Source organism: Pseudorasbora parva, chromosome 5, assembly GCF_024679245.1.
Source record: "Pseudorasbora parva isolate DD20220531a chromosome 5, ASM2467924v1, whole genome shotgun sequence".
Taxonomy (NCBI): Eukaryota; Metazoa; Chordata; class Actinopteri; order Cypriniformes; family Gobionidae; genus Pseudorasbora; species Pseudorasbora parva.
The window spans coordinates 7,123,169-7,138,718 of record NC_090176.1 but is presented as its reverse complement, the minus strand read 5'-3'; the positions used below and the strand labels follow the sequence as shown (position 1 = coordinate 7,138,718).

The window sequence follows — 15,550 nt, the reverse complement described above, 5'->3', positions numbered from 1 at the left end:
AAATCATTTCTGACCCACTCGCATCTTTTCACTCATCATAATCAGATGAAATATGTAAAAATAATATTATAATATTTAAACATAAATATGAAGGAAAAAACACATTGTTTAATGGCAACAACAAAGTAAGCTACAGATAAATGTCTGAGCTGGATTTGAGCAGACATCAGTTTAGCGGTGAGCGGATCATGAGCGCGCGCCTGCGGATTATTGAGCAGAGTCAAGTCAACTTTATTTATATCACGCTTTTACAATGATGATTGTTTCAAAGCAGCTTCAAAGTGTTAAATATGACAATATTGCAACAAAATGTTATTCGGCTGTAGTCGCTGTGGAGAAAACTGAAAACTAAATGTAGTTTTATCATGAGCCTCAGCAGTCCGTTTCGCTGCGCTTTGCTCATTACAGGCTCGTTCTCATCAAACGCCCACGTATTGAACAATGGTCGGGTTTAAATCGGGCTCGGGCTCATAATTACAGTTAATGTGTCGGGCCGGGCCGGGCTCGGACACAACGTGCACAGGCTCGGGTAGAGTCGGGCTTGATTTTTTGAGCCCGATCTAACCTCTAATGTGTAGGCCTATGTGTGGTAACACAGCGCTGTTTTATCATATTACACACTAATCTAAATGTGTGTTAAAGTGATGTTATAAAGCTACTCTGTGCGTTCGCTCGGCGGCTGTTGAGACACTTGTTCACACTGCAGTGAGAGATCGATATTAGGCATGATAAAACATGGTACTCTGTGCGGTAAATCAAGAACACCAGATTTAAACATTAGGACTAACTGTGTTGAGCTGGAGAACAATGATCGGTTTCAGTCCATGAATGATCCAAACAGTTGCTCACCTGTCTAATAAAACACATCAGATATTAAAGCGGCTTTGGTGTTTCCATGGTTTCTACAAAATAAAACCGGACATAACACATGATGTCACTGATAGGCGGCGGGCCGTGTCCTGGTTAAAATCGCTTAATTCTCCGGATTTAAACATTCTTGGAAACATTTTGGAGGATGTAAAACAAGTCAACAAAATATATAACATTGTTCTTGTGGTTTTTTGGGGGTAAATTAAAGTATTAAATACAAAATATTTGTATTAAAGTATTAAATATGAAATATTTGTGAAATAGTTTTATTTTTCATATAATATTTATGGTTTTATTTTTGTAATGTGTTTTTGTAGAGTCATAATTTTGTTATAATAGCCTTTTGTTTTGAACTGCTTGCTATTTACAGTGTTCACTATTGACTGTGTTCATTGTTTGTTTATTAGTGTTTTTTCTGTGTGTGGTGAATTGTATTAAAACTAGACCAAAAATCCCAATAATCAAACTAAATTATAATTATTAATGTTAATAATAATATAGGAACCCCACAACCATAAAAACAAAAACATTCAAAAACGTATTGTCCTTGTTTTTTAATTAATAGATAAAAACAGATTAGATTTCAGTGATATGTACCATTAAAACATCCTGCAAGTTTCATAGATTAAGTCTTTAGCGTCCCTGTTGACTTGCCCGCCCCCGCGCAGGGTAACGTCGGTTCGAATCCCGCTCGGAGCGGGTCGACTAGGATCGGTGAGACCCAGTAAAAGTGCGGGGGACGAAAATACATTTTATTAAAAGTGAGAGGGACACGTCCCCGTCCCCCGCGTAATCTACGCCCATGCCATTCCCTATCTTTTATTTATATGTAACCCGGTCGCATACAATCTTAAAGTTCTCTTGAGTTGGCGATCGTTAACTGGCGCACATGGAAGTTAACGTTAAGGATAGCATGGTGAAACGCAAAGGGAAAAATAAAAACTCTACCTCCAAGATTCCTGTGGAAGAGATGGATTTTGATGCTCCTGTCGCTGTTGGTAATGATCCACAGATCGAGGCAGACCATCAATATCACCAAAAACGTTCAGTTGCCAGCCGGTCTGATAGCCCAAGCCTTGAGTTTGTAAACGACTCCAACTTAGATACGCCTGTGAAACCTCAGCAAAAGAAATCTCAAGCGGACATTTCTCTGATGGAATTGCAAGATAATATCATTGCGGCATTGACATCCAAAATTAAAGCTACACTGTGTAACTTTTTTAGTTTATTCTTAGCTAAAATCACTTAGTTCTTTCAAAAATATATGTGTTCATTAATGTATATTTACTTCTTTCAAGTAATAATACAGTCTCGTAATTTTATAATATACCATTGAAAATACATACGGGTGAGGGTTCGGATGGCGGTCACCATGTTGCTCCTCCATCTTGAAAGTACATTTGGCAAAGAGGGACATACCCGTAAATTCAAGCTTCGCTTTTCGCGTTTTTACACTCGATGGCACCGTGTCGCATGTGAAGAGGAGGATTGCTTGAGGCTGCTATAGGACGATGGAGGATCACTCTTAAGCCCCTTTCACATTGCACGTCCGACCCGCAATATTCCCGGAGCATTGCCGGGTCGCCTTCTGTGTGAAAGCAACCACGTCCCGGAATTGATTACCGAATTCGACCCGGGTCGGGGACCTAGTAACATTGCGGGATATGTATCAGAGTCGCCAAGGAAGCGGAAAAGAGAATTAAGACGGCAACGCAACGGGCAAATCAACAAGACAAAAGTAAATATTGGAGTGGCCTTTCCAAGATAAAGAGCTCATGAGGAGAAACGATTTTAAAAAGAACGCCGACGTTGCCTGCTTTCTTCTCGACAGGTAATATTAATTCAGCCTATTTGTGTATATTGGAAGTTTTATTGTTGCTTGGCTAATTATATCATGGTGTGCTGTGCATAACACTAGAACGACGTCTAGGATAGTTTTCCTCGCTCCAATGATGAAAAAGTATTGTTTACCTTATAACATAAATCCGTGTTCTATGACGGATAACATGAGATTAATATTTTAATTGCATTATAATTTGTTTGCCTTACGCTAGTGATGTCGTACAATATACAGAATAACGATAGCACTGATAAAAGAACCTGATAGCTGATGTTAGCAATGAACTGGTTAAAAATAACGAAAACGTAAAACTATTATTCATTTTACATAGATTAATTTGATCATAGATCATTTGGTAAATTAAATAACTGCAAATTACAATAGTTTTCAAAAGTAACCTCATCACTTGAGTTGAAGCAACACTCACCGAAGAGGTCGAACTGGAAGCCGTGACTAAATCGGCCACCGTAGGAGTTGAAACGAAATCGAAATTGAGAGGAGCAGAAACTATTATACACTGGATGGTCATATACCTTTTCACCGCTAGATGGGGGAAAATATCACACAGTGTAGCTTTAAGGAAAGTGCTGACGACCTCGGAAAACTGATTACCAACAATACCGTGAGCATTGAGGCGCTTAAGAAATCAATTAACTTTGTGTTTCAAGAAGTAAATGACTTGAAAACACACATGGAAAGTTGTAAAGCTACTGCCAGTACAAACAGCACCAAAAGACTGAACGATGCTGAACGCTATCAGCGATGATGGAAACCTCCGTCTGTATGGAATTCCAGAACACTCTGAGGAAAACATCAAGCAAAAAGTCATCGGAGTCTGTGTTGCAACTGTTCCTGATTCAAACGTTTCCTTCAAAGATGACATAGATGTTGTGCATCGACTTGGAAGACTGTAAGAGCAGGACAGTAGACCAAGACCAATAATCCTTCGCTTCGTGAGAAGATCTACGCGGGACCTGATTTGGCGGCAGGCAAAGAACTCTGAATACCTTAGGAATCACAAGCTGAGATTCCCAGAAGATCTGTCTCAAGCAGACAAGTTGCTGAGGATGAAGAGGTGGCCGTTGGTTGAAGCTGCAAGGAAGGAAGGAAAAAGAGCTTTCTTTGTGCGCGTATTCATCGATGGGAAAGAGGTGCGTTCACCCTCGTGAAGACATGACAGTGCTCTTCACCATGTAATATGATCACTTTTCATTGTGACCTGCTGTTAGCCAACTAGCTAAGTTTATAAAACCACTTGATCTACAAAGAATAAATTTCTGTATAATGTTGACAATAACATTTATAGTTTCATAACCGGGAAAATTCTTATTCGTTATTATTTTGAAGGGAATGGAAGTTTTCTTGTGATATTGTTCTTGTTCCTTTAGTTCTTCATATTTTCATGTCATTTTCATTAATAACTCTTAATGTCAGGGGTTTAAGGTTAAATGTTAAACGTAAGGCTTTGTTTTTATTTGCAAAACAGCAGAAGTCTGACTTTTGTTTCTTTCAAGAAGTTCATTCAATTCCCAAAGATGTAAACTATTGGAAAGCACAATGGGGTAACGATGTTTGGTTTGCTCATGGGTCTGAGCGTAAGGCTGGTGTTGCAATATTAAAAAACAAATTTTCTGGGGACATTTTATTTTCTGAGGGGGATCCCCTTGGTCATTATATTATTTTAGTTTGTTAATTAGATCTGATAAATGTAATTATAATAAATTTGTATGGATACAATTCTAAATCTGAAAATGATGTCTTAATTAAAAGCTTAGAGACTCGAATTACATACTTTTTGTCTAAATTCCCAAATTCACTTATTTTAATAGGAGGGGATTTTAATATCACTTTAGATAACTTGCTTGACCGGTGGCCACCTCGCAATGTAAATGAATATAATTCCATACTGAAGACGTTTATGCAGAAATTTGGAGTAATAGACATTTAGAGAGAGAAATTCCCTGGGATTAGATCCTTCACATGGAATAATAAAGCCTGTACCGTTATGTCTCGTATTGACTACTGGTTAACTCCCTGTAGTTTACAGAAAGAAGATATTTCTGTTAATATTCTTCCCCCTCCATTAACAGATCATAAGGCTGTGTCTATCAATATCTTATTACACTCCTCCTTTTGCTCTAACTTCCATAACTCATATTGGAAGCTCAATAAGTCATTATTGGAACATGAATTTGTAAAGGTGACCATTCGCAGTTTGATTACACAATATCTGAAGAGTTTAATTGACACAGTCTCAGCAGACACTTCAGGGATGCCTTGGTCATCTCCAGACGCAGCTCCACCATCCCATCCGGACACGGCCTGGATCCGGCTGACTGCAGTTAACCTCGGGATAAACAGAGAGACTAACATTAGTGTAGATGCCATTCTTCTTATGATGCAACGAGTAAATCAGGTGTTATGGGAAGTGTTCGAGAGTGTTACTGTTCACAACACCGGCGGCGAGAGCGGCAAGGTGGCCGGAAGTCATTAATTTTCAATGGGAGCCGGGCGGCGAGAGTGGCAAGGTGGCCGGAAGTCATTAATTTTCAATGGGAGCCGGGCGGCAAGAGCGGCAAGGTGGCCGGAAGTCATTAATTTTCAATGGGAGCCGGGCGGCGAGAGCGGCACGCCGCGTCTTGGGCGATTTGGTCGTCGAGGAGAGTTGAAATCAGCTCAACTTTATGGAAATGACGCGGTTGGGCAGCAACCAATTGTAATGTAGAAGTGCTCCGCTTGAGAGAAATCCAGAGAACGCAGGCCTGTAAACTTTGGCTACGACGACATTAGTTCCCAAGCCAAATGTAGGAGAAGTTGATCATTGCTGTGTGGTTTTCCCTATCATTTATGACGAGACCATTCAAAGTGATGTTTAATTTGTTAAGAAGTCGCGCAACACTATTTTATAGGCGCTAGAACGCTTGTTTTTCAGCGGGTATGCAATTCATTCTTACTTTCTTTCACACCCTACTAGTGGTCAGTCTATCAATCAACATGCTTGTTTGATTTGTGGCCTCTTTAAATAGAGTTTAAAAAAAGAAAAAAACATTCGTTCTACGTCAGAGCGGCAGCGCGTCCACAAAGCTTTCTACAGCGTCGTTGGCAGGGCGGCAAGAGCGAATTTTGACGCTCTCGCCGGCGGCGGTGTGAACGCACGGTTAGACAGTATTCTAGGTTACTACTTGTGCAGTTCCCTATATCAAGGGAACTTCACACTGCGTCGAAACAACGAATTTCGGGATGTTCCCTAAGCATCAACGCATCTGAAGTATGAATGAAACTAGTCCAATCCTGATTGGTGTTAGGTCATGATGTAGATGTGACGGCATACCCGGAAACTATAAAGGGGAGGCCGGCGCATAGTAGCGTCAGTTATCGCTCTTCAGCATAACGCTCTGTGTGAAATTGTCTGTCTATTTATTGTTGTTTGTCAAAAATATATATTGTGTGAGTGGCGACTGAGAGAGAGTTCAAGCAATGTGTGCGCCCGTGTCCCCGTTTCATGCGGGCTCGGACACAAATTTGCTTTGTGTGAAGTGCCTGGGTGTTCAGTATGCTAGGGTGGCTCTCGAGGGAGCCGCGCATGTTGGCATTGTGATAAGATGACGCTCAGGGTGCTTCGCTCTCTGCTGGCTGTGTGCTCAAAGAGGCCGGCGAGCCTCATCTGTCCCGCGTCTGTTTAGGCAGTGTGCGGCGGCATAAATCATCATCTAATGAACTTATTAGCGGGTCTTGGGACTGCTGAGGCACCATCTCAGTCCTCACTGACAATTCAGATGTGGAGAACCAGATGCTTGAGTAGTTTGATTCCGAGGATTAGAAATACTCAGCATCGAAGGAGTGAAGTAAATGAGAGTTCGCCACTTCATAATGCAGGCTCGATGTCGCATTGCCGAGGCAGCGCCCAGATTACGGATTTGCAATAAAATAAGTTGAACACGTGCGATCGGTGTACATGTGATACTGTTTGGGGCGAGGCAGCAGTCAGCTCCTGAGGGTGCCGGCTGTGGTTATTGAGAAATATCTCGACGCTTGCGCTTTTCGGGCATTTCAGCCTCACGCCTGTGGTCTTTTATCTCAAGGGATGGAAGCTAAATGTTGTAATCGGATCGAATCTCACGTTTGCCGAGGCAGCGTGTAGTTGACGATTCCGTATGAATAAATATTAAAACAGTATTGACTGGTGGTGATTATGGCCGAATTTTAATTCTGAGGAATTAAAATGAATTAAATATTATCAGACTTGAGGAGTTAGATATGTTTATTCAGTCTATCAATCTGGCCATGTTCATTGATGGGTGACTGGTGGCATTTAATAATCTGAGGGATTAAATGGGATTTATCCGACTTTTCGAAGTAGATATTTTATGCCTATCATCCAAATCGTGTTCACTTATTTATATATTAATCTAAAAGGGAAATCTTCCGGAGAGCGATCAAGGTTGCTTCCTCCGTAGAGTTTTTTTTTTTTTGGAAGTCGATGCTGCGATCCGCCGTCTACGACGCTCGGACCACACCGATTTTCCAGTGAATGCATGCTGCTCATGCCGCCTCTAGAGGACTTGCAGCTGGGCAGCAAACGCGTTTGTACACCGAAAATCCTCCCCGACTAAGCTCTGCCAGGTGGCTGCTTCAGAGGGTCGGGCAGGAGGCTCGGTGGGTACCAGAGGCCAGCATCGAGAGACTGATTCCTCTAGTAGAGTACCTCGGGGCATGGTTTTGCCTCCCGAATATATTTACTTTGGCTCTGCTTACCATGGGCAAAAGGGTGCAGACTGCAGTTCAGTGTTCCACTGCTGAGGTTTATCGGTGTGGGTTGGACTGTGGTGTGCCCAGCTCAGTGGCCTGCTGGCCAGCCCCCTCTCCCGGGGAGCGATCGAGGTCGCCCCCTCCGTGGAGTCTTATGGAAGTCAATGCTGCGATCTGCCATCTACGACGCTCGGGCCACATCGTTTTCCAGCGAACGAATGCTGCTCCAGCCGCCTCTAGTAAGACCTGCAGCTGGGCAGTGAATGTGTTCACACACTGAATATCCTCCCCGACTAAGCTCTGCCGGCTGGCCACTTCAGGGGGTCGGGCAGGAGGATCGGTGCGTACCAGAGACCAGCCTCTAGGCTGGTTCCCCAAGCAGAATGTTTTGGTGCATGGTTATGCCTCCCGAATATATCTGCTGGGGCCCTGTGTACTGTGGGCAAAGGTTACAGACTGCAGTTCAGTGTTCCACCACCGAGGTTCATCGGTGTGGTCTGGACGGTGATGTGCCTAGCCCAGTGGCAGGTTATGGAACAGGAAGTGTCTCCCTGTTAGTAATGAGGCCATAAAGTGTCCCTCCGCCAGACAGGGAGTCCGGCTTTTATGGCCGCTACTTCATAAAAATTAAAATTAAAATTAAAAAAAGGATGGGGGGGGGGTTGCATCCCATAATAGATCTGAGGTACTTGAACAGTTCTCTGAGGAGATTCAGGTTCAAGACACTCACTATTGTCTCACTATTTAGGTCACGCCCTCTATGCAGACTGGCGCACCAGGCCCTCCTATGGTCCCAGGGGGGAACTGTCATCCCTCAGGGTGATGGACACCCCCGGGGACCGAACCAGGGAGCAGAAATCCTGTCGAGGCAGGGGCTGAGGCCTGGGGAGTGGTGGCTCCCTCTGAGGAGGGATCTCCTATCTCAGGCGGGGGGCACAATATTACCCCCGGCTGGGAATTTGGAGCCTTACGTCTGGCCCCTGAGGGGGTCAGGTATCTAGATGTGATTGAGAGGGCTTCGTCTTCAAGGAGACTGTACAGCCTTAAGTGGAATGTGTTTTTTCTACTTGGCGTAGAGAGCGTAAGGTGGACCCAGTTAACTGCCCAGTGGCTTCAGTACTGGAGTTCCTCCAAGAGTGTTTCTCTGCGGGTCTTACCCCGTCCACACTCAAGGTGTACGTGGCTGCCATTAGAGCTTTCCACGCTCCTGTGAGTGATGGGCCTTTGGGTAGGCACCATCTGGTTGTACGGTTCCTCCGTGGGGCTCGGAAGATGAGGCCTGCGGCTCCTGTCAGTGTTCCAACCAGGGATCTGGCAGTGGTAATTGAAGGATTGGCTGAGGCCCCCTTTGAGCCACAGGAGTCGGCTGAGGCTAAGAACCTGACCCTTGAGGTGGCCGTTCTCCTTGCTATCACTTCTCTGAGGAGAGTGGGGGACCTCTAGGCCTTGGCAGTGACAGCAACATGCCTGGAGTTTGCCCTTGGCGGAGTTAAGGCCATTTTACATCCTAAACTAGGTACCTCGGGTGCCATCTAGGTGGCCAGGTCATTGGTTCTTCAGGTTTTTCATCCCCCGCCCTATGTGACGGCGGAAGGAGGGAGGCTTTTCCTTTTATGCCTGTTCAGGGCCTTGAGAATATACTTGGAAGGTCAGCAACACCTCCCTGCGATGCCGGCGCTAGGGTGCTCCAGTCCTAATTGTGCCTGGTCTCCAGCTTCACAATAGGGCAGGCGTATCCTTGGTGTGGCCTAGTGGGCACTCGTTCCCCAAATTCGTCGTTTCGACGCAATGCGAAGTTCCCTCGATATAGGGAACGTCTCGAGTTATGTATATAACCCTTGTTCCCTGAGAGGGAACGAGCACTGCGTATCGCCTGAGAGCGTTTTGCTTCACTCTCCTTTATAGTTTCCGGGTATGCCGTCACATCTACATCATGACGTAACACCAATCAGGATTGGACTAGTTTCACCATTCAGGGGAGGGTTAGTTCTTGTTTTATGTCACATTATACCTCCTCAAAAACATATAATAACGTATAATAAACAATAATTTATGAATAAAAATAAATTACTTTTTTTTTTTTACTTCGTACAAAACATTTCTTCAAAACGTTTTTCTATAAAATGAGAGTGTGTGTGTGTGTCTGTGTGTATTTAAAGATCCAGAAAAACCCTTATCTTTCAGAGGTTTTAAATTGAGTAGGCACGCTGGTTCCTCAGAGGTCCAGAGGTTACAGAGGTTAGAGTAATAAGGTCCTTATTACTTCTAGTCTGTAATTTGAAACAAACAGAAATCAGGTTATTGTTTAAATACAGTACAAAAACAATATAGAGATATGAATAAAAAGAGGCAACATATATAAAGTTTAAAGAAATGGAAATTTAAAAGCATGAGTGAAAAGCAGCACTGTAATGTGTCATGTGACTAAATGAGGTTCGCAGCACATATCGAAAACTAGCGTGAATAAAGCTAAGTGTCAAAATGTAATGAAAACCTTAAACCAGTCGTGGAGACCGACTTTCTCCAGTTCAATCCTCCTTGTTGGGAAGACCTGCAGACAACAGCGAATCAAATCGCAGCATTCTGTGGAGAACGAAGGAAGAGACGTTTGATTATTAGCTTAAACGTCACAAATATCCTCAAAGCCATCATTTATTAAGCCACTGGGCTCAGATGTTCCTTTTCCTGCATTGTTGTTTTGATCTGTCCAATAAGATCCAGAATTAAATGAGGATCTCACCTTGTGACAAGCCGTTTCTGGTCCAGATGTTCCGATGTATCTCCTCCAGGTCTCGGCTCCTCGGAAATTTCTTGCACAGCATAACGAACAAGACTACGCCGAGCGACCAAACCGTCGCAGGTTCCCCGTGATAGTAGCCACTCAAACGGTACTCAGGGGGGCTGTACTTTTTTGTGCCTGGAGGAAAACATTTTCACATTTACATTACCACAACATTAACGGCTCACAATCGGCACCAGAGTTTGAGGCACACCTCGCAGCTTTGAGGAATTATACATACCAGAAAAGGAGCGGTAACCCTTGCTGTTGAGGAATTCTCCACATCCAAAGTCAATTAATTTGACCTCTAAGGTGTCCGGGTTAATCAGCAGGTTTTCCAGCTTGATATCCCGATGAAAAACTCCCCGCCGGCAGCAGGCCTGAGCCGCAAATATGACCTGGCGCATAATAATGCGTACCGAATCTACATATTTGGTGCCCGTGTAGCTTGTTAAAAACTCTTTCAAGGTCTGAGAGGGCATGGGCCGCTCCAGCACCATAAGGTATCGGTGAGGCTCGTCCTGCCAGTCCAAGAGCTGGATGATGTTAGGAGCACTGGGCCCTCGATTGGCAAACATTTGCAGAGCCACTTCCAGCGGGATGGGTCTGGAATAACCGCTCTAGAAGAAAGACAGTCATTATAATATATTTATCATTTATAGTCTGTGATTAATGTTAACATGAGATGTATAAAACTGAAAACAGTGACTGAGAGGTAAAGCAGAGAGAGCACAGCCGACTTACAATCCTGGTATATCTTGCTTCCCGATTGGAGGCAAATTTTACCGCCACCTGATGAAAAATTAACAGAAAATGGATTTGCGTTAGAATTATTTATAATACATGTGTTCAGAGTTCACAAATTACAATCATTACACCTGAACAAACATTTACATGTCCATGAATTTAATTGTAAACATGCAGAGCACGTCTGTCTATTAAAACAGGTCTGACATGTGAAGTGCACTAAATAGAGAATATAAGTGTGTGATATAAGACACAAATAATCATATATAGATATTGTAAGTAATGAAAATGAATACCTGAAGGCCATCCTTCAAACGTGTCGCTGCATAAACCGTCCCAAAGCCTCCTTCACCCAGTTCAGCGCCCATTTCATATCTGGAGGAACCGATGTCTGTTAAAAGAAGAAAGAAAGAAAGGTCACCTACTTGATCAAAACCTTTATCTAACACACACACACACACACACACTTTCAAAAAAAGTTAATTTGCATGTTATCAACTACCCTTAAAGAAAGCATGAATTTAAAGGGGGGGTGAAACACTCAGTTTCAGTCAGTGTCATGTCAATCTTGAGTACCTATAGAGTAGCATTGCATCCTGCATATCTCCGAAAAGTCTTTATTTTTTTAATAATTATATAAGAAAGATGCGTTGTTCCGAGTCTTTCCGAAAAAAGCCGAGCGGGTGGGGGCCTATCGTGTGAGCGGAGCTAAATAATGACGTGTGCACGCTGCTGCTATTGTGTTGAGTCGATGCGTCGTAAAGCTGTGTCATCCCTAACAGCGGGAAAAAAACTTTATTCAAAATAAAAATATGGCTTTTAATCAGATACAGCCATACATCTATGATCCGGAATCAGACCCAGAGGCTGCAGTTGAACAGGAGCAGCAGCAAAAACGACTAGAGCAGGACGTCTCTATGTGGTACAAGTTATACACTAACTATATAATATGCTTAGCGGCTTGTGTTATTTACATATTTATACTTGAATTATATCGTCGTATTTTTGTCTTTGAAGGTGTACATGTGAGAAGAGCAGTTGTGCACGTGTGTGTGTGTGTTTACGCGTGGTTTGTGTAGACAATTGTAACGTTATTAAGCGGACTGGTTTTGCACGGCAGGCTAAGTTAGTGTTTACATAGAAAGACACGGAATAGTAGCGCATTTGAATGAAGAAGCTCGCTTATTTAGTTCAACATATTTCCCCCCTCTTTGTGTATTGTTGTTTGGAGTGCTTTTACAATACACAAACATAAAGTTACACATATAGTGGCCAGCTAAACAAATGTACACGCTCTACACATCGCATGCTCCATTGATCAATTAACTATACGTGATCATGTTTGGGCTACTTGATGAGCATAGTCAAAAACACAGACATTTGAAGCAGTCTAACTCACCGCCTGCGGTTCTAACGTTGGGACCTTTATCGTTGGGACTGCTCCATCCTTCAGCATTAGGCGATCGGAAAATCCGGCATCAAGCTGGGCCTTGTTTATGAAACAGTCGGCACCGAAATGCAGTGAACAGATATAAACATTCGCGCAACTCAGTTGCTGATCCGGAAAAGCAAATTCCATCCACTGTTGCCTTACCGCGGGGTTTTGGAGAATCTGTGCAGGACTGTCTTGGTCTGGCAACCAAAAACGCACTTTTTGATGTCATTGTTATGTGCACATCACCTGTGCAGCATCCTACGAGCCAGCGCTTTGATGGGCGTAGGCTGTTACTTTCGCTCTCTCCCTCTCTCTCTCTCACGCTCTTCCGGTAGAATTGTCCGTAAGGCCCATACAAGGAAATTCCGCCCCCATTAACGTCAAAGGGGACGCATGATCGCAAAAAACTTGCCGAAACTTATGACTAACCGGAAGTAGTATTTTTGATAAAGAAATACTCCCATCAAACGTCCACCTTAACTTTTGAAACTTTGTCCATGTTTAGTTTGGGATTCCATGTCTTTAACAGTGTAAAAAGATCAGTATGCATGAAACAGCATTTCACCCCCCCTTTAAAGTATAACCCATTGACCTGCTGATTAAAGAGTGCATGTGTGTTGGGTTATGTTAGCGTTTCTTAGCAAACTGACCCATAATTGTTCTCTGATCCTCTGCTAGACTGTCTGAAGCTGTGGTGACGTCCACACTCGTGTCCGGAGCATCATGGACAGGGGTTTGGAAGGAGTCGTCAATCCAGTCCTGGTCGCCTCGAGGGTCAGCAGTGACGGGTTCCTCTGAAATGTGGAAGACTTGAGGAGGTCCGCTGCTGTCCTGAGAAGACGACTGACCTACAGAGGGCAATCACACCAACATTATTAATAAAACACTCACATTACTGCAACTCATTTTTATGTGCACCAACATAAAATTAATTATTAACGTTACTGTAGTGTGAAGCAGGAGCGAGTGTTGAGGAGCTGAGCGAGGCCGCTGGAGCGATTGAACACAACACACACCTCGCGAGCAGCGGGACTTTTATTATGCCGCAGTCACCGGCGCCATTTCCGCTTTTACCGGTCATGAGAATAAGGTGATGCAGCTCAGTTTATCATATTAGACACATTTAAGTGTTTAAAATGATGTTATGGCGTTACTCTGTGTGTTCGCTCAGCGGCTGCTGTGACTCTTGTTCACGCTGCTAAGAGTAAAGCGCTTTAGAATAAAACCGGAAACTGAGAGTAGCGCAGATATGACACCATTGACAGACGGCTCTCTCAGACGTCCCGGTTCATTGGTTATAATGGCCATTTTCTCATGATTTACAAATAGTTGGAAACATTTTGGGATATTGTAAGTACTCAACTGAACAAAATATATAAAACTTGCCTAGTGGTTTTTGGATATTTTACTGCAAAAATGCCACATAGTGCACCTTAAATGATCTCATTTACCATCTGAAGCTCGGGTGACGTCCACACTCGTGTCCGGAGCAACATGGACAGGGGTTGGGAAGGAGTCGCCATTTAATTTTGTCATGGCGCGTTTGAAAACTTGGAAGGTGTTGTCAATCCAGTCCTGGTCGCCTCGAGGGTCAGCAGTGACGGGTTCCTCTGAAATGTGGAAGACTTGAGGAGGTCCGCTGCTGTCCTGAGAAGATGACTGACCTACAGAGGGCAATCACACCAACATTATTAATAAAACACTCACATTACTGCAACTCATTTGTATGTGCATATTCACTTTGTTAGGAAACAAACATACTTTTTTGTTTGTTAAAACAAAAATCTGAGGTAATACATTCTCATAACATAATGTTAAAGGTGCACTATGTAACTTTCCGTCCGCTAGAGGTCGCCTATTCAAAACAAAGGCGTAGTTTGACGACGCCAAATTTGAGCTCAGCATCTTGGGACATTTGGTCTTCACCTCACAGCCGGTGGAAAATAGGACTCGGGCAGAAATCATGTTCAGGGATGAGATTATTAACGTTACTGTAGTGTGAAGCAGGAGCGAGTGTTGAGGAGGTGAGCGAGGCCGCTGGAGCGATTGAACACAACACACACCTCGCGAGCAGCGGGACTTTTATTATGCCACAGTCGCCGGCGCCATTTCCGCTTTTACCGGTCATGAGAATAAGGTGATGCAGCTCAGTTTATCATATTAGACACATTTAAGTGTTTAAAATGATGTTATGGCGTTACTCTGTGTGTTCGCTCAGCGGCTGCTGTGACTCTTGTTCACACTGCTAAGAGTAAAGCGCTTCAGAATAAAACCGGAAACCGAGAGTAGCGCAGATATGACACCATTGACAGGCGACTCTCTCAGACGTCCCGGTTCATTGGTTATAATGGCCATTTTCTCATGATTTACCAATAGTTGGAAACATTTTGAGATATTGTAAGTACTCAACTGAACAAAATATATAACACTTGCCTAGCGGTTTTTCGATATTTTACTGCAAAAATGCTACATAGTGCTCCTTAAATGATCTCATTTACCATCTGAAGCTGTGGTGACGTCCACACTCGTGTCCGGAGCAACATGGACAGGGGTTGGGAAGGAGTCGCCATTAAATTTTGTCATGGCACGTTTGAAAACTTGGAAGGTGTTGTCAATCCAGTCCTGGTCGCCTCGAGGGTCAGCAGTGACGGGTTCCTCTGAAATGTGGAAGACTTGAGGAGGTCCGCTGCTGTCCTGAGAAGACGACTGACCTACAGAGGGCAATCACACCAACATTATTAATAAAACACTCACATTACTGCAACTCATTTTTATGTGCATATTCACTTTGTTAGGAAACAAACATATTTTTTTGTTTGTTAAAACAAAAAATCTGAGGTAATACATTCTCATGACATAATGTTAAAGGTGCACTATGTAACTTTCCGTCCGCTAGAGGTCGCCTATTCAAAACAAAGACGTAGTTTGACGACGCCAAATTTGAGCTCAGCATCTTGGGACATTTGGTCTTCACCTCACAGCCGGTGGAAAATAGGACTCGGGCAGAAATCATGCTCAGGGATGCGATTATTAACGTTACTGTAGCAAGGTATATGCAGGAATCCTGAAGTTAAATTCAATACCTTTTTAAGACTTTTTAAAGACCTTTTCAAAATATTTTAAGACCTCA

General features: G+C 43.4%; 1 protein-coding gene across 1 annotated transcript; it reads right to left on the bottom strand.

Moving 5' to 3' along the window:
• Window positions 1–9,594: 9,594 nt before the first annotated feature.
• LOC137075008 (serine/threonine-protein kinase pim-3-like) lies at window positions 9,595–14,017 on the bottom strand. Its single transcript, XM_067443143.1, has 8 exons — window positions 13,872–14,017; window positions 13,071–13,268; window positions 11,282–11,376; window positions 10,983–11,030; window positions 10,480–10,858; window positions 10,200–10,376; window positions 9,954–10,042; window positions 9,595–9,729 (listed from the first exon to the last, which is right to left on the bottom strand). Exons 1-8 carry the CDS (start codon window positions 13,954–13,956, stop codon window positions 9,649–9,651), a joined length of 1,152 nt encoding a protein of 383 aa, XP_067299244.1. The 5' UTR covers window positions 13,957–14,017; the 3' UTR covers window positions 9,595–9,648.
• Window positions 14,018–15,550: the final 1,533 nt, after the last annotated feature.

What these genes read in the sequence shown, in the direction of transcription:
- LOC137075008 (XM_067443143.1), bottom strand. Translation starts at nt 13,956, where the DNA reads ATGACAAAATTAAATGGCGACTCCTTCCCAACCCCTGTCCATGTTGCT. An exon ending in CGTCACCCGAGCTTCAGATG is followed by an intron (nt 13,269 to 13,871) that starts GTAAATGAGATC and finishes TGCCCTCTGTAG; the next exon opens with GTCAGTCGTCTTCTCAGGAC. An exon ending in GGGTTACCGCTCCTTTTCTG is followed by an intron (nt 10,377 to 10,479) that starts GTATGTATAATT and finishes GTTTTCCTCCAG; the next exon opens with GCACAAAAAAGTACAGCCCC.